The 20,671-nt window shown below is 31.6% G+C and overlaps 1 protein-coding gene across 1 annotated transcript in view; it reads right to left on the bottom strand.

The window, feature by feature from the left end:
• Positions 1-20,232, bottom strand: part of LOC123316120 (putative uncharacterized protein DDB_G0271606) — a 61,581-nt gene extending 41,349 nt beyond the window's left edge. The window contains exon 1 of the mRNA XM_044902104.1: positions 20,008-20,232. Within this exon, the coding sequence (XP_044758039.1) occupies positions 20,008-20,103 (96 nt within the window). The 5' untranslated portion in view covers positions 20,104-20,232. The remainder of the gene's footprint in view (positions 1-20,007) is intronic.
• Between the last annotated feature and the right edge of the window lie 439 nt (positions 20,233-20,671).

The following is a 20,671-nucleotide window of genomic DNA, read 5'->3' as shown; positions in this document are numbered from 1 at the left end:
ATCCTTCAATGTTATCGTTATGTCATTTAATGAAATCATATTATTTTTATTGAAATCGGCCTTCTAGATTTCAAGATAGAACTGTTTTTTTCTAATGACAGCCGTATTCAGGGGGTTGTAACATACTTAATGAATAATGATGATTTCGAGGTTCTCTGTTTGAATACTACATATTTCTCAATTTTTAGCAGCTCTACCTATTTAGAAGCATAAGTAGAAATTCTGGTTTATATTCCTGAAGTTATACCCTTGGAAGAGGAACATATCTAACATTTAAATTACAAATAATACTACTTTGATACGTATCATTAAAAAGTGCTGTAAAAAAATAGATCCAGATTTATAGGTACTATTATGTTTCGAGTTTCCCCAATATAGTTAAGTAAGTTTGTTCAATGAGTATGAGATTTTGGAATATATTTGTGTTGAATTATAAGTTAGGATAATAGATTAGGTACGGTAGTATCATAGATGATTAGTACTTCTAAAATTGAATGAATTGCTTTTGAAGATAAACGTTGCGATTCTGTTGATTGAAATAACAAGTTTATATATAAAATAAATTCTGTATTGAAGGGATTGTAACAAATTTGTTCCCAACGGGTGGCAATTCAAGCTGTTCTAACCAGCACAATATGGAATCCAGACCAAGACTTCAGCTGGAGCAGAAGAAGAAACAAATATTAAAAAACAATGATACAAATATATTGGATATTTTATTAAAGAAGAAGGAAGATATAGACATAGAATTTGAAAAACAATCTCAAAAATTGAAAGTACAATATATGAAATTGGATGAAAATGCTGTAGAAATAGAGGAAAACATTACAGAATTTGTAGACCGAAAGGAAAAAAAATTGAAGAAAATTATATGGCAATAAAAGAAACAACGAAAAGGCTGGAAGAATAAGATTTCATAAGAATTGATGACATTTTCAATACACGAGTAGAGCAAAGACAAGAGAAATTAGACATTGGAATGATTACTAGATGGTATCAGAAAGAATTGGAAGTTACTGAAAATAGCACACAATGAGATATTACAAAGAGCGATGAACAAAAAAATTTCATTACACCAGAATAAATCAATTTGGAGCGCATTAACAAATGGAATTACAATGAAGAAATAATAGAAGTCAGAGAAAAAGTGAAACGGATTGAGGAGAAATATATACAGAAGAAAGGGAGAAAGAAATGGAGAAAACATATAAGATTCGAATCTACTTTTGTACAGTGAAAATTATTTCAGTTTTGAAAATTTAAAATATTCATTCCTAAAATCTTCAATTTGGGGAATAAATATTTAAATTGGGGATTTTTTTTTATGGTTCAAGTTTCCCCAATATAAGTTAGTTGGTTCAATGAGTATGACAATTTGGAAGATATTTGTGTTGAATTATAAGGTATAAGTTAGAAATATGAATTATTTAGGGTAGTATCATAGATATTTAGTATTTGGAAAAAGTCACTTCTAGATTTGAATGAATTGCTTTTGGACTTAAAAAGTGCGATTCAGTTGATTGAAATAACAAGTTTATGTAAAAATAAAGTTTTGATTGAACGGATCGTAACAGTACCTACTCTAAGTGAATCCTTGGTCTTAGTTTCTCCAAATAATACCCAATATTTGAATATAATACTTATAATACATATTTCTAAAGATATTTTTAGTCACTCTGAGAGGGTTGTAGCACCCTTAAAGAAAGCATTGAGTATTAAATGTGTGAGTTTAATACTCCATGATATTAGTTCAGTTATGTGTTTATAGGAAAAAACACTTATTTTCTGATGCTTTATCAGCACTAGAAATACTGCTCGAATTTTTCGATTCACCTTTTATTTGATCTGAAGAATTTATGAAATATTCAAGTTGAGACACTCTGTATAATCTGGAGTGAGCTGAAAGGGTGAAGGAAATAATTTGAAGGAAGGCTTCGTAAATAGTATTCTTAATAGTTCAATTAGCATGACCTAGTCATGACATAGTCAGGACATAGTCTCCTGTTTTTTTAATTGAATCGAAGTGTGCATAAACTTGGTATTCATATCAATCAGTCTTGATTCATCTGGACGACACGATCGCATCTCTTGCAGATTTCTCACAGCACACTATGCAAATTCGAGACATGCATCCTCACTTTCACCAACTTTCAAACTAGGAAACGTCACTCGGCTGCATACAATAATGATGCATGTTCGTAGTAGGTGGTTTATTGGACTTGATGGACCTCATGTAAGAGATAATAAAATCTCAAGATGGTAATAGATGGGTGAAATTTATTAGAGATCTCTCATTCTTATCTAGAAAGCTAGACGAGAAAAGTATATATTATACTGAAAGACTTATTGGATTCATATAGGTACTTATGTACAGGATGGGCAAATTTCGATGTTTTAGCACTACAGCTTTTAACCAGTGGAGATAGACAAAATCTGATACCCCATTCTCGTTCTTTTTTTCTGAGAAACTAATAAGAGTAGTAGTCATTTTTGGCCACCTTCTTTTGTTTTCGAGTTATAAGCGAAAATTGGAAAAATGGCGATTTAGAAATGAATTTATATCTCCGCTAATACTGATGATAGAGCTCTGAAATTAAAACATTATGCAAGCACTTTTTTAAGGAGAATCCAGTGGCGTGCTTGTCTTTTTAGCAGGATTTTTAATAACGAAGCTATGATCCAAAGTTATGTTTTTTTAAAAGGGAACACTAGATTTCTGTGCAATTTTTTGAAAGCTCATTTTTTACTGATTTCAAAAATATATAACATTATATGGTTTGTATCAATATAAATAATAGAAAATGGTCAAAAGCCTTTTTTCTCAATATTTCTATGGTTTCTACTTTTGATGAGAATAGGAAAATGTAGCATCTTATGATTACCACAGTCTCCTTCTATTAGTCCTTTCATTTCTATGCTTCTTACTCAATTCCTAGAAGATTCAAATTTTGTGAAAATTGGTAAAAAGCAAAAAAAGAATGGCATTGCCGGAAGGAGACTTCTCTTGTTATAGGAAGCTCTATTTTTCTGTGCTCGCTTTGAAACCAAAGAAATATTGAGAAAAAAGGTTTTTGACCATTTTCTATTATTTATATTGATACAAATCATATGATGTAATATATCTTTGATATCAGTAAAAATTAAGCTTTCAAAAAATTGCACAGAAATCTGGTGTTCCCATTTGGAAAAACATAACTTTGGGTCATAGCTTCGTAATTAAAAATCCTGCTAAAAAGGCAAGCACGCCACAGGATTCTACTAAAAAAAGTGCCTGTATAATGTTTTCACTTCAGAGCTCTATCATCAGTATTAGCGGAGATATAAATTTATTTCGAAATCGCCATTTTTCCAATTTTCGCTTATAACTCGAAAACAAAAGAAGGTGGCCAAAAATGACTACTACTCTTGTTAGTTTCTCAGAAGAGAACGAGAATGGGGTATCAGATTTTGTCTATCTCTTCTGATTTAAAAGCTGTAGTGCTAAAACATCGAAATTTGCCCACCCTGTACATTACTTGAATCATTAATTTATAATTTTCTTATAGAAGACTTTTTTTAGTACTCAGTAATGATTCATATGACATAAATGAATATTTCATATATGTATACAGGTTGAGTCTTTGACTTGTATTTATATTTTGATAGAAAATTTATGAGATCGAAAGAAATACTTTCCCCTCCTCTATTTTTTTCAGTTCAGCTCGGCTGAACATATACTGAGTTTTGTAGAGATCTTTAGAGATTAAATTGAATTTGTATCTTGTATAATTGTAATCAACTATACAATAAAAATAATACCATAATAATATAGAAGTAGGAGAAATTATCTAAAAATTAATTATATGCAGAATACACATAAATTTAATCGAAGATTCTCAGCTTCGATAGAAACGCAACAATAAAGCGCGAACTCGAAAGAGCACTAGTAAGTCGAATATCTCGAACAGAAGCCAAGATATAGCGATATATGAAACAGTAATATTTTGCAGAATCGCCAAGATATTAACGATCTGATTTCTGATATCTAATTATTCCGAAAAAAGAGATCGGAGGTCCTTGAAGATTTTTCCTATAAATCTTATAGTTCTCGAGATGCTCTCAGTCATCATCGAATTTGGGACACCATGTACAGCTCTTTTTAAGACAGGAACATTCATCATTGAACAGTAATAGCATGTAAATTATACACTATATATTGGCAATTATAGCGAGAAATGTCAGTTTTCACCAGGTTATGTATTCGAAATGAAAAATATTATGTCTTATTCGCGTGAAGAGAGTAAAGAGGACTTATAAAAATAATATGTGTATTTATTTCTGGAAAAATAAAATGAATCTAGAATCAACATGAAAAATAATAAGAAAGCCCAGCAGATGGATGTCTTGTGAAAGCCCTCACACAGACCTTTTACGTTTTGTAATTTTAATTCTTATTATATTTATCTGCATGACCTCCCCTTTAGAATATTTGCCTTCCGAACTTGATTAGATACAATTACCGTACCATTTTAATGTTAACATTTTCTGTAATTAACGTTTACCTCCAGATAACTATTCATCGTAGAAAAGACACCTTGTATAAAAATTGAAAATTCATAGGAAACAATGAATGACATACATTTTGAACAGCCTACTCGGTATAACCATAAAATAACCATTACAATTTATCAGTGAAATCATCGGTAATCTCTTAATAAACGAAAACAAAGAATTTCACGACAACAATGATACATTATAAAAAACGAAAATTATCCCAATATGGACCGGTTGGCTTCAATTTCATAGCGCTGGTTACGATACTTTTCATTCGAGTCACGGATCAAGATTTTAGAGTTAAATATCGTGAAATAGAAAGTTTGGCTTCGGAGTTCGTTAACACCTGAAATCACTCCAATGCAATGAAGGATTTATATACATGTCGAGAGATTCGGGATCGTTGGAAATCATAAAACATCTACTTCTTCTGGTGTTGAAAAATGAAAATTATCAGGTAATGTTGAGATTTCGAATAAAAACAATAGTATAATGATATTCTATTTTCCACAATATCTAAATACAAGAAAAATTGTTACGTATCTTATTTTTCGAATTTATATCAGAATTTTCAAGACATGAATTATATGCTTTATCCTACTATGGTTTTCATTGTTTACAATGGAATCTTTGCTTTTAATATTTCGAATCTGAAGATTAATTTTAAGAATACTGTCACAAAATCCATTCGATCATATACAGGGTGATTCCAAATTAGACGTGAACCTTGGAGGAGGTGTTAGTATCACTCATTTGCTGTTGTTTGAGCCATATTTATTGATTACCAAATATCAACAGTTTCCCAGATACATATTTGAGTTCTTATGTATTTCAAAAAATTTGATTATATTTTTGGATTATTTTCATCAGAAAAAGATATGATACGTATGAAAAAGGCAAAACTATCCTATATTAGATGAACAACTTGAGGAGAGAAAGGACGAAGCAGCGAGAAGATTGAGAGTAAATTTCAGGCGGAAAGTAACATCTGAAGAAATTAGAAAGAGGGCATGTGCTTGTATAAGGAATGGTGGAGGTCATTTCGAACATGATTTATGAATAAATTTTCTAATGAAATTTTCAGTTCAATTGCAATAAAAAATATTCAATTCATTACTTTTCTCTCTTTGCTTCTATCCCCTTTCAAATCAGGATCTGCTGAAACGAAACTAGTGCTTGCATTCTAACGAAAACTTTTTTAGGAAATGAAGAAAAAATTAGGCAAGTTTTTAAAATAATTTTTTCATACATAAATTTTGGAATTTGAAAGTTGCGGGCAAACTGATATTAGAAATTGATTTTCCTTTCCTCATATACCAACTTATAAATAATAATACTAATTCTTTTTCAACATCTAATATAGGATAGTTCTACTTTTTTCATACGTATAATATATTTTTCTGAAGAAAATAATCCAAAATTATAATCAAACTTGATCAACGTAGAACAAATTGACGAAAAATGTAAGTAAGGTGAGAAATTTTTTGAAAAACACAAGAACTCAAATATCTCGGAAACTGTTGATTTTTGGTTATCAATGAGTAATGCTCAAAACACAGCAAATGTGTGATACAAACACCTCCTCCAAAGTTCAGGTTCATTTTTGTGTAGTGGTGTTGAGTTTTCAAGAAAACTTACGTTGACTTTCGTCTTATTTGTTATTCATAATTATTTTTCTACCTACCTTCTAAGGTTAGAAGCAATTTATTTTTCGTTGAAAACCTGGACAATGAAAGAATTTTGGGAATTAATTTTGGCAGATACTTATGACCCTAATATAATGGCACTCTCTGTCGAGAGAATCACCACTTATGATAGTTTGCAACAACAGTCTTTGGTTTTTCTACTTAAAAATAGCAACAATTTCATGCTTGGTTAATTTTCTATAAATCCATCACCTACCACCTACCACACGAAATGATTATTCTTGGAAATTGGAAAGTTCTCAGGAAAAAAACAAGTAATAATAATTCCATTTTCTCCATTTCTCTTTAAATGTCAATACCTAAGTTTCATAAGTATTCATTTTCCACGGATAGATAAAACTATCATTCATTCATTAAAACAGGAACATATTATAAAAAGAGGATTTCATCAACTGAATATTGGAAAAATAAAGAATTGAGATTTTCGATCCAATTCAATTGGAAATCTTCACAATTGGTTTGAATCAAACCAAAGACATTTTCACCCGATTCATACATAGCAGCCAGAGAAATTGAATTTATGAATTGTTATTTTTAGTACCCACGAAATATACAGAGTGTTTTGTGATTGAATGTCAATATTTATGGGGGTGGTTTTTGGGGCCCATTTTAAGAAAAAAACTTCATATGAACAAATGTCCTGAACGTCTTATCTTTTGAGATACAGGGTGGTAAAGTTTTCATAAATGAATCATTTATTATCAATATCTACAATACCACTTCAAATATTTCAATGAAATTTGTCATACATGTATACTATATGAATCGAGAGGCATTTTTCAATGTATCACTTTTTTCTTAATTTCCACCAGTGGCGTTCGTACGTAATTTGACCTACCTATTTTGGCAGACATTGATGGTACGCCACAGATTTTTGATGAAATAAAAATTATTTTTGAAATTCCCAATCATTTATCACCAAAATTGATCACTTGACTTTTTTTAATCCGATTCACGGTTTCCGCTCAAAAAAATAAAAACCGCTTCTCTGCATGATAATAACAATATCCTTAATACATACATATGACAATATCACCATGCAGAGACATACGTAAATTTTATTTTTTAGGTGAAACCCGTGAGTCGGACTGAAAAATTCAAGAGATCAAATTTGCTCATGTCAGTGGCGTGCCAATGACTGTCTAAATAATAACACCCTGTATCTCAAAAGTTAAGACGTTTAGGACATATGTTCTTATAAATATTTCTTCTTAAAATGGGCCCAAAAATCACCCCCATAAATATTGATATTCAGACATTCAATTAGGAAGCACCCTGTATTTGATTTATATTATTGAAAATGATCCACAGCACATACTGTGGATCTACTATTTGATTTTTGAGCACGGTGCTCATCTGGGTTATACGTTAATATCCTGTAGATCTGATTCATTAATATTGCTCTCACTACTCGTACCTCACTTCCTTCTTACTAATGTTCATTATATTATTACCTTGGTGCTGTAAAACGTGCTTGAAAATATAAATTGTGACACATTTTTCTTGTACAGGTCAACGACGTTTCGGTGAACATAATTTTGTACACTTAATAATAAACAGGGTGTGCAAGTTATCTCAGGCCAAATTTCACAGCATGATTCTAAAGACCATTTGCACCCAAAAATTTTTATAGAGTAGGTAAGATCTCATTATCTTCCATTGTGAATTTATTCAAGATTTTAATATTTTGTGAAATTTGTCAATTATTCCACTCAGAACAAGGCATAACTTGAAAAGTATAATCAATTATAATCGGACAATCTTTCCTATGGTAACCAGATGACCAGTAACAAATCTGTTATGTCTTCTTGGGAGATCTAATAGGGAACCTTGTTATGTGTTATTTGTCTGTAACCATTACGTGCCTAATACGATATTTGGGATGTTCCTGTGCTGTATCCAAATTATATCCACATTTCGTAAATTTCATATTCCCGTTCCATGACTTCAACGTGACATATTTGTAACTTTGTTCTTTATTTGCCATGTTCATGTATCATTTTGAAATCATGACAACTATAGCGTTTCAACTTTCTAAAACATTTTTACCTATGCCAAAACATAAGTGAACTGTTAATCTTTAATGGCATGATTGAATGCGTAAAGACATGTTTTTATTTTTCTTGGAGAACAGTTATAAATTAAGCAATTGGCATTATGTGATATATCACTTCCAACGCTATTACTTGGACTACTATTTAGAGATGAATTTTGTAGTCTGAAATTTATTTAAACATATATATTGTTTCTGAACATTCCTTCATTCGTTCACTTATCTCACCGAACTTTGGAATTTTGTTCTCAACAATTATTGATAAAAACACACCATTCGCGAACACAAAATTCAAGTTCAATGTTATAGCAATATTTTATGATTTTCCATAATTTTTCATGTTTTTGTTGGAGCGTTCTCAAGAACAAGTCTTTTTATATATCACATAAATTTATTACATATAGGTCTCATATGGAACAAATATTTGCATTATGCTCTTTTCAAAAAGGACATGTGTTCCTTGTTTGAGGCATTGAGGCGAACATAGGAGTTATGTAACTGTTCTATATTTTTGCTCTGAATGCTATATTTAGGTTACAAAACAAGGAACACTGGATATATAGCTGCTCTATAAAGTGCATAACTATACTATCAAGGAACTTTTTTTTGCAAAAAATCCTGAAGAATCACTTCATTAAATTTGGGCATAGATAATTTGCTCACTCTCTATATAGGCTATTTCCCTCGAAAAGGCGAAGGTTCCAAATAAATTATTCACAGCACGGAGATTTTGCGAATTATTATGGCTTTGCAAAATTATTAGAACCACCATCAGGGCAAAGTTCATTATGTGAAAGAAACTGATGACTGCGAAACGCGTCAAAAAGGACTAAGTAAACAGGGGTATTTTTAAGTAGCGGATAAAATGAATCATTTCTCCGTTACTTACGTAACTTATAAACGGTTGTTTAAACTCAAGAACTACCATGAACGGTAGAACCTATCAGTAAGAAATGAAAATAGATTTTTCATTGTTTGAAAATAAATAAATATTTTTCCTCCATCGTACAAAACAAGTGAACTTTCCGCATATTATCGAATATGGAAGTTTCAACAGTTAGAAGTGAAAGTGTCACTGAACACGGCATTTGAGTAATGATGACCTGGATTTCATTACCTATCTGTCATCAAATGAGGCAGACAATGGTTATGCACACGTTTTCAGCTGCCAATTAGACTAATGGTACAGATGGATTGACTATTCCTACTATGTACTTAGTTTAATTGAGAACAACGGAAGTAATGTAGGATAGAATGATAGAGTGTGAAAAGTTGACCAGATAGATGCATCACGATGTTGGCCTGGCCTTGTTGTCCACGGTAGTATTGTTATGTTTTGTTTGTTGGTACTTTTTTGAAGTATTCAATTATTCCTTTCAAAATATGTATTTTATTAATAAGAATAAAAGTTTCATGAATGTTACCCAGTGATTTCTTTGTTTTAGGAAACTTTTTTAAAACTTTAACTCTACTCCTCCTTCTATAAACAATTGTGGCAATGATATGAGATACTTCTTGCAATTATCTCACATCCTTTCCGATAAAGTCAGGCCAATTCACATTTTAGCTATTTCTCCAGTTAGTAAGGATTTAGAGTTGATAATTCACAAGACTCTACGTTGGAATTTGAACACCTAGAATTGTAGTTTTATTTTAACTGATGGAATTGGCTGTTTTCCTTATTCTCAAAATGTATGTCCTTACAATATTTATAACTCAAATATATCGAAAAATATATTATTTTAATTTTAACATATTGCATTCACTTACGAAAATTCTGATTTCAGAAGTGCTCTCCCTTAAAAGTATTCTACGTCATTTCACAATTCGGCAACGCCCCTCCAGTCAATACTGGTCATACAATTTTTCTGATAAGCATAGAGTCCCTAGACTTAATAAATATCAAGTTCGGTGATCACATTTGATAAGAAAAAAAAATAATGCAGAATATATCACCGGTTTTGAGAAGGTATTGACCTAGGGCGGTCAAACTTAGAAAAAAAAATAGGTACTGGTGATTCTTTCAAAATCTTGACGCGGGCCGGATTAGACTATAACGTGGGCCGGACCTGGCCCGCGGGCCGTACTTTGCCCATAGAGTGGACTGGGCAATACCCGCATGAAAGTGTCTGCTCTGTGGAGAGAGGGGAAACAGTGATGCTGGCAATCAAAACTTGTCATTTTTCTATGGAAAATAGATGTGAATATGGACCAATCAAAATTCTAGAAGAAGACAAAAACTGGCCGCATGTTCGGTAGTCTTTCACATTTTTCTGCCATTTCTGCTATAGAGCCGAATAGGGAATGCTTAATCCATTCTCTCTATGTCTATGGTATAGACAATCTAAGATCCTGATCCCAGGATTCATGGGAATAAATTTAGAAATTTCTTTGAAGTAGGACCAAGATGAACAAATCAAAATTTGCAGAAGTATTTTGGAATAGAGATGCCTCTGAAACACACTCATCCCTATAGCTAGAGAATGGTGAAATCGACAACCCTTTTGTATTTTCTACCATAACTTCTGACAGGCTTTGAATATCATCCTTAAAAATTATGCATTAAAACGATGATTTCATTTGAAAACTTTATTGTTTCTTGAGTTCTCACCGTAAAAATGATAGCCATTATTTGGAACTGGCAGAACAAATAGACTAATAAAATTTACATGTAGCCTTCAAATGACCAAAAATGAGATGGATGCATTTAATAATTCATCTATTTCTTTCCATTAAGAAAATAGCACTTATCTTTGAATACAGACTGAGACTATGGCTATTTTTAGCTAGACAATGAAAAAATGTTCAACCTAGATCTCAGCCTGAATCAATAATGGAGATTTCAACAGTAGATGAAGCAACAAACGCAACAGGGGAATGAATAAACAATAGAACTATTATGTCCTTTCAACTTCGTGTTAAATTCAAATGAATAACCTAAATGCTAAAAATATCTGTAAAAAGAGAAGTGTTGCACCTGAGATGGAATGCATGATAATATGCATATTAGGGAAAAATCGATGATTATTTGTATTATAATAATGAATAATTTGGTAATTTTAAGAATGTGATTATTCTAATGACACCGAATATATTCATATCAGAGTGAAATGAAATAATACAAGCACTTTAAAAGTACGCCATTTTGTCTGATTTTTCAACAAACATTTTTTTCACAAAAGGACAAACATATAATTAATAGGCCATTCTTCTTTTCTTGTTTTAAACTTACATAACTGTTTTGTTCGTCAAAATGATAGACAAATACCATGTGACATTCAATTTTTGAACAGTCTGAATTATTGAATTATTTCATTGGATAGGTTGAATCAGATTCCTTTATTTCCGAATTTATTTATTTTTGTTAAATATCTTTTTGAAGAGAATAGATGAGAAAATTATGTTGAGTACGCATGTGTAAGTTAATATAGGTACAGTTCAAGTGAAGTCATATCACAAATTTAGGACACACAATATAACATTTTCTTAGGCCAAGATTTGAAATTGTAATCGTCCTGTCCAAGCATATTTACAACAAAATAGCTATCTTTAATTAACTGAATTCATTTCAAGAGCGTGTTTTACGTGAGAAAGTCACTAAATTTTGCGACGTATTCTTGAACAAAATTGAATAGCTTTTTTCCAGAGCTATTGGAGAAAGTATAGAACTTGGTCATGAAAAGTTATCGTTGAAAAACCATTTGAAATAGAAATGTTTTGCAATATCTACTGTTTTTCAACATTAAATGCTAAAGTAGGCAATTTCTAAACATTTATTTTTCATTTCAATTTTCATATTTCTAGAAAATGGCAACGTTTTTCTTACATAGGTAATGTATTTAGAAAACTTTGCTCATATTTTACATTCATTTCAAGCACCTTCATTCAAAATTATTCTGAGGAAATGTAAAATATAAATGCGGAAAATATATCCATGTTGTCTATGGTTCAATAAAAACTTTACGTCAAATAAGATAAAATTAAAGAAACTTCAATATTTGAAGACAAGTATTAATTGAAATATCTAGACAATATGGATATATTTTCCGAATGTTGATTTTATTTCGGATTCTATATAAAAGAGGTTGAAATAAATGAAAAATTATCTTCGTATTTATATATTCGTATTGAGAATTTATTGAGCATTCAGAAAATATCAGGAATTGTCCTGAATATATTGTGCAAGAAGAATATTGCCGTGGTCGAAAAAACTGGAAGTTAAAATAAAAAATGCCAGGACCATTTAGTTCTGAAAATAATTTTTTTTGTATTATTTTTCCGTGAAAAATTTTCATGTCTATATCCGATATTTTTTCCGATAGCCCTTGAAAAATAAATATGCTTCGCTTTTTAATTATCTTCAATACATAACTCAAAACATGCAGTGACCCATTCACTTTGAACACACTGTTTACACACAAACCGCTTCATTTGCAATTTGTTTTCATTAATTTCTCGTTTGAGAATGTTAAATTGCTACTAACTAATAATATTTTTTTTAATTACATAAGTCTCCGGTTAAAATATTGATACAGATTACTGCAGTAGTGTAAAAGAAAGTTATTGTCAGTTTCCGGTAGCGTCAAAGTCGCAATGTTGGGAATAGGTATTTTTGATCGGCAGAATAGGTCCGACTATCAATATAGCCCAATTTTCAGAGCAATGGTGAGTTGCGTTTTCACAAAATGTTTAGAAGGCCATACATGGGACTGGGGACAGTCTGAATACTTCGAAAACACTACCCCTCTTTCTTGCGCAAGTGGATAGAAGGAAAACTATAACGTTCAACTTCCACGAAATATATATTTTCTTTTTCTTGTGGTAAGAAATGTCACTTTTTAAACTGAAGAATCGATTTCATAAAAGAATATTATCCTTTCCGATAACGTCTAAACAAGTGATATTGGAACAATGGAATTTTGAATGAGAAAAGTTTTTTTTAGTACTGCTCGATATTTCTGTTCATTAATATTTTTTTTGGGTAATGTATGTGATACCGAATATGAAAGTTGATTCTCTGGGTATTTGCATGAAGCAAGTTAAAATCATATTTATAATTATTCCAGAAATATTCGATGCTAGGAATTCCTATGGTACCAGGTTAAAACCATGCAATTATAAAGCGAGAATGGATGAAAATCCGGATTGTATAACGTGGTGAGAGTATAAACAGGATGTATAAAAACCTATCCATAATTATTAATTATTTGTATGCAGTCAACGTTTTCGAAGCTTACCAACATAAAGATGTTGATTAGGATGCTTTCATTGCTTAGTAACATCCTCTTGTCAGCCTTCGACCGACAAGGAAATACGTCTAATTCTGAAAGTTTTATTTCGGTGGTTAAATAGTTATAATTTCATAAAAGTAAATTCCTTTATTTCGTTTAAATGAGGAATTGAACGAAGTACACTCCTAAGGTAGATTAAATCTTCATCTATCTTGGTGAAAGACAAAATCTAGCTGATCCTCTTCCGACCAAACCGGTCCAAAGTTACAGGAGTAAAAATGTTTAAAAATTATACTACTGCTGAGTTCGAGTTGTCTATTCATTCGAAATAGAGATCTTATTGCGTTTTCGAAGTTATTTTATGATCGTTTTTGATCAGACATGTTTTGTTGTAGTTTATAGTTGTATGAGATCATCGGAGAAATAGTTATTTGAATGATTCGTATGAAGTCGTGTATATGTAGAGGCTATTGTTGTTACATGGTTACCCATTCTGTTGTTAATCGACAATTAGTAGTGAAAGTGGCTACACAAATGCAATGAACTGTCGTTGTAATTGGAGATTATTTTCATTGAAATTTATATAGTGTCGATTACTACTTTCTGATGAATATGAAAGGTGTGTGAAAACTATCACTACATATAGCTTATTCAAGTAATGGTAACAACTTCTCCACGGTCTTAACTAGGAAAGAATAGAGACTTATTGGACGAAAGTCATTCGATTGTATATGCTATGTTTCTACAGAACAGTGGTATTTCTTCCAGAGCCAGAATGGCTTTAAAGTATGTAGAGCAATGAGCCAGTCCTTCGATAAGAAGCACCGGAAAAATGACGTCCCCATCAGCAGATTTGTAGGACTCTATGATGATTACTTTGACAGCCAACCGAATTCCCTCGTCCGAAACTCGAACGTCAACAAAACTTTTTCGAAAGTAATAGCGTTCGGATTCTAATAAAAAAGAATAGAAGAGAATGACAAATACAAAAACTAATCGGAGTGGAATTTAAAGTAGATAAAATATCAAAGAAAAAACTATTCATTCAGTTCTCCTTGAAATTGAGCCGGTTCGTAACTATTCTTATTGAGGGTTGGGTTTGATCAACATTAATTTATTGCTGATAAACCGAAATGGGTTTTAGAGGCATATTTCAGAATTGGATTTTGGAGTTACCCCTCTAATCGTTCATATTTGTTCATGTCAAGGAATATGTTTCCACCGAGTATCAGAACAATCTTGGTGTCCTACAAGGATCAGTTCTAGGGCCACTTATTTTTCTATTATTCATCAACGACTTGCCTGATTATTTTGTTGAGTTCATTTTGATTATTGTCGCAGATGACACGTCTTTGACTATTAAAGCTAATAGCCTAATCGAATTAATATCCAAATGTGAGCTAGTAATTCATCTTTTCAATGAGTGATGTAGAAGTAAGATTATGATGACCATTTTGAAAAAAATGTGAGTATTTTCGACGAATTTTTTGGTGATATTTTGAACTAATATTCTATTTTTTTTTTACACTTGGTCCTGAGTATTTTTCTGTCAATGGGTATCGAAATGAGTCATTTCATGAAATCGTTTGAGTTACTAAATGACGACAAAAATTTGCATGCCCAAGTTACCACTTTCATTCACAAGTAAAAATCGAACGGGCCATAACCTAAACGAAGCCATATGGTTGAGTCATCACGAGATAAATTTTTTCCCATTGCTTCGCGATAATTCAGATAATAAATGATCTAGTGTCGTATTAGGATCTATTTCAGTTATAATTTTTAATTAAATGACAAATAATTTTTTTCATTTTGAAAATTTTGTATAGATGATTTTTGGTGAAACGCTTTATTTAGTCTAGTTCTTTCTTTTTTCTTTCTGATTTATTGAATTAATCCATGACTGATCTATTCTTGTAATATTATTTTTGGCATTTCAAAATCTGTATTATTCATGTTTAATTTTTCCTTATGTTGACTTGTCCTATATTATTGAGTATTAATTGTTGTGGGGCTGAGTACTCAAAGCAATTGAAATGAATTGAGTGGATCATTTTAAAGAGCTGTCTGAAGAATCTATTGACCTCATTTTTTAATTATTGGAAGAAGAGACTTCGGAAAGAGTGAACCAATAGTTAAAAGTTCCGTTTTGGCCTGTTTGAAAATGTTAGTCACATTGTGGGAGTACTAGAGTGACAATGAAATATTTTAGGTACACTCTGAAAATACTTCCACCAAGGGTCTTTTTGCATCAGAATATAGGTAACTTGAATAAATGAATAATGATAATTTTAATATATTTATTGGTACTCTGCTTCCAGTATAAACGAGGTGGGGAATCAAATTTTCTGCTTAAATTTATTTTCATGCTTTCTTGATCTCGTCAGATATTCATCAACTATAACTGATAGTTTTTATCTAAATCAATAATATTTTATGATGCAACTACGCCACTGTTTCGATGAAAACAGCTGTCCTCGCAATATCGAGAAATCCAGTTTTCTGGTGGTTTTATAGTTTTTTGGCGTTCAAGTTCGCTACTAATCACCGCAAGAACAGTTATTTTCTATCGTTGGCCTCCACACAAAGCTGACTTTCACAAATATTGCGTGAATAACGGATTTACAGAAAATGATTAATCGGAAGATGCATGTCGATCGATTAGGTTCGATTTTAATATTGAATATGCGATATTTGGATATAAAGTAAATACCTACCGATGAAATTTTTCGAGAATGATTGTGTCAGTTTGATTAATCGATGATGCAATTAAGAACGATTGAGAAGATAGTATTATATAATATCATCACACCTTGGAATTCACCACGATAAAAATAAATGTATATGAATATGATATACAGAGTGTAAATAAATAGTTGCGAAAAAATTGAAGAGGTGATTCCTTGTTGAAAAATAGTAAGGGTCTTTCATATGAATTCTTTTTTGATCAGCTGCTTAGATGCAGCTCCCTAAAGGTGGATTTTTTATTCTTAGACACCAGAAAACTAAATGAAATTTAGCATCTCTAGGAACGAGAAGGTAATAAAAAAATTTCGATGATGTTGCCTCATATAATCAGCGTGATATCCGCCTACTAAGTAAATTTGAGTTGGACGATAAGTCCAGCCTATAGGATATTTTTTTTTTCGCATAACCGTTACTTTTAGCATGAAAATAACAAATTTTAAGGGTCGCTTTTTCTTGAAATTATAGAAAACACCATCGAATTCTTTCATATAATGTGTGCTCAATTTCATTTCTGTCTGTTTTCAGGTTTCTAAGAAAGAAAAATCGGAAATGCCATATTGAGAAAGCTTTTTATCTGAGCTTGGATGCCAAAAAAAACACAATATTTTTTGCAAGGAGTCAGCCTTTAAATTTTTTCGCTATTATTCATTTACATCCTGTATAATTTTACAGTGCACAAGAGTATGAACTAACTCAAAAAAGTTCAAGTCGAAAGAAATGCAATATGGTTACCTCGGGATAAAAAAAATTTTTTTAAGTGTACCGCCTTTGAGTATTCAATAATACTCAATGGTACCACCGAAGTTTAAAATTTTTTCAGATACCTATGAGAATTATGGCGAGATAGAAAGTTTCTAACTGATGAATAAGAATTGGTGACAATCAAGTCCAGAAACTGAGAACAGATTTCACAAAAATTTGATTGCCCGATCAACGATTTAACACTGGATTTTCAAAACGAAATTACTGCATCCTTTTGATTTCTGAATAAGTATATTGAAAAAGTAGCAATTGAGAATCAATTAATTAAGATTTATAGGTATATCATAATTTGATGCGCAAATAATATTCTGAATGTCCAGGACTGAGTTATCGATTCAAAACAAATTGACGTTTATTCGCCAATCAAGCGTTGATTTCCCTATCAAGCTTTGTGAAAGCGAGTGTAAATGGTTATTTATAAATGAAATGGAATATATGTTTTTAGATAGAGCACTAAGAGGGGAAAATAATAGCTGAGTGTAACTTGACTTCGTACTTCAACCGGTAACTTCTTGAGCTATTCTTTGAATTTGTTGTTGGTTCATTTTTGCATGGTTATTGAATTCCTATTCCTATATAATTTAGTATACAACATTTTACTCCACATGTAAGGAATTCCGCATAGTTTGTTTCGAATCACTTATAATCATGAATAATTATTCTACTATTTAATTTTCAACAGAAATCGCTTTTATATCTCAGTTTTCATCATTTCATACTTCCTTTCACATATTACAAGAGGTGTTGAGTTATGGAAATAATGATATTGTTATTTTTTATAATTTTCATTTATTCAATATACCTATTCCTGATAAATACAGTGTTTGTTCGAGTATACTCTTTATAATATAAAACTCTGATTATTCCTAATATCCTCATCAAATTACTTCAGAGAGACACCTGTAAAATTAGTAACACGCAAATGTTTATATTTAAGGGACATTCGCATGTAAACACTCTCATTTTCTTCTAATCAGGATATTGCTTCAAAAAACTATTGTGTTGGACAGTCCAACCCAATCTGCAACTTAGGCTCGATAAGGAATTCTTATTCATATTGAATTCTGCACTGCAAATTTCAGAGGTTGGATGCCGTTTTGTCACTGACTTAAAACTATTTCAATACAAAAATAGTTTGTAATATTGAACACGGTGTAATGTTGAACATAATGAAATTGAATTTATATATTATTTTTCGGAAATTCAAAAATTCACTGTACCCCTCACAACAGAGGATGAAAATGTAAGATCTTTTATTACCAAATTATCGATTCAAAAATTTTCAGCTTCTTTGAAACTCCTTGTCTCCGCTAATAAAACTCTTTTATTAAGAAGTTTTATGCACGAAATATGAAATTAGGGCAGAAAAGAATACTACTATACTTATTTTTGAATTATAATGCATTTGATTCATAGAAATATGAATAGAGAATATGTGGTTTCATTATGTTTATCATTTTTTGATCGCTGCGGAAGGTCTTTGCCCCTATTAGCCCTCTAATGTATTTCGCTTCTTCACGCAACCTTATGTTTAGACTGGTTCAATTCATGAATGACACTTTATCTGTATCATTCCAGAGGTGACTCAAATGAAAAATTAAATATTTTTGTTGTATGTTTGATATCGTGAAATGTTGATAAACACAAAAATCTGAAATTCTGAACGTGAGCATCCGTCAATATAAGGAAACGCGAAATCACGTTCATTTCGTCATATAAGATGGTTAAGTATAATAATACAGTGTCCACTGTTTCTTTTCCCGGAAGTTAAGATGAAGAATATTGAAAATGATAACATTTACTCGATAGGATCTTAGGATCTATACTGAAATAATAGGTAAGCCAAGACAATATGAAAGAAGTCTAGAATGGAACTATGAAATATTCAGAACTTAATCGTTCATTAATCAAGAAAGTTGAGAACGAAAAGGTGGTTTCATAAGGAAGATTCATTATAATTCTCTGTCTTTCAAATCAAACTTTTCAGAATAATCGTACATTTCTTCTTTCCGAAAGAGGCCACCTAGCGTGGGACATCCTGAATAGTCTTGAAAAGCATTGATCTCCTGGCGCAGGCGGAAAGAAAAGTAAATTTCGTATTCCCTTTATATTTTGTGCATTAGACGGAAAATATGGCAAGAATTTATATCTCACATTCAAGGGCTGATACTTGTTTTCGACACATATCCTACAAAGGGTTTGAGTAGCCTATAACAAAACTAGTTGAAATCAATCAAGCAAGAAACTCAACCTGGACATCAAACCTCAATTTTCATTAGTATGTGGAAAAATCAGTTGACAAAATTTCGAAATACAATTCGAAGTAATATGAAACTCTCAAGATATTATTACAATAATTTGGATCGTAAAAAAATGTTTTCATTAAAATGTTTCCTAGATACTCCGCATGACTTTAAGATTTGATAGGTACAATTATTTCCACAAATAATCCAGAAAAAAAGGAAGTGAAATCGTCTTACTTTTTTCTTTGTTGTATCCGAATAACATAATTCTTCATGTTGTTTCTTCCATAAGCTTTTCTTAAAGCTTGGAAATTGAGGGATATATCCAGTGTGTGAAAAATATAGGACGTTCCTGATTTTTTGTCAGCTGAATAAAATAGCAAAGTATTGAAAGTTTTTACTCTTCAAAATAAACGTATTCTATAGGATTTGAAGAATTAAATGGAAATTTTAATGAAAACGCTTCATCTGCGGAGTGTATATAAAAATTCGAATCGACACTCGAATGGAAAAAAAAATTTACGAAAGAAGAAATGGTAAAGGCAGCTTTTTATATCATCCTACAGGATATGTATGTAGTGAAGGTTGAAAGTCCTTTGTGAGCAAAGCAGATTTTAAAAACTATTATGAATATTTCTTATCGAAAATTTCACAAAATTTATATGATAGAAGATGTTATTGTCAGGATGTCAGGGAATTTACGGTAAATAAGCGAATGGAAGCATACTCACCGGTGGTGGTTCTGATGAAGCATAAATCTCTGATGGGGTGTACTCCGGTTTGATGGTGACCGTAGCCATAGAGTCAGGCTGATGATCTTTCTCCATGTTCTTAGAAAACTTCAACAGCAATCACAATAGAAAAAGTTGAACTCAGTTTTATTATTACTTAGATAGTTTATTCACCAGTCTCTGTGACCGACTGTCTACTGGAGCCGCTCTCTCAGCCTTGTAAAGGTGCCCCTCTCTCATTGCTCACTCTAATATCCTCCAGAGTAGGTTGCTGCTGCACATAGGGTACCACCTTGGTACCATTTCTTATTACTTTAACAATATTTCGCATTGACAATTGATGCATGCAGCTACCACGTTTATGCGCGTATCAACGAAATATTTTGTTCGTTCTTAGTTAAAAGATTTGTATGTTATACGTTAGGATACTATCATCAAAGAGACAAGTTAGTAGGAGAACCCACGGTATTCTAAATGTCCTTCGAGCATCGTGGAGACTCAATGGATTGTATAGATTAAATTGTAAAAGAAAAAAATATTATGAGGTATGCCCTTCCATCGGGGAAGTACCTACAGAGAGTCAAGAATGAAAAAGAGGCAAATGGACATATTCGAGCGTGTCAGATTTTGATAATGTTAATACAAGTCCCTGAGTGTCACTTAG

The sequence above is a fragment of the Coccinella septempunctata genome, chromosome 1 (assembly GCF_907165205.1).
Source record: "Coccinella septempunctata chromosome 1, icCocSept1.1, whole genome shotgun sequence".
NCBI lineage: Eukaryota > Metazoa > Arthropoda > Insecta > Coleoptera > Coccinellidae > Coccinella > Coccinella septempunctata.
This window is presented reverse-complemented; position numbering and strand designations above follow the sequence as displayed.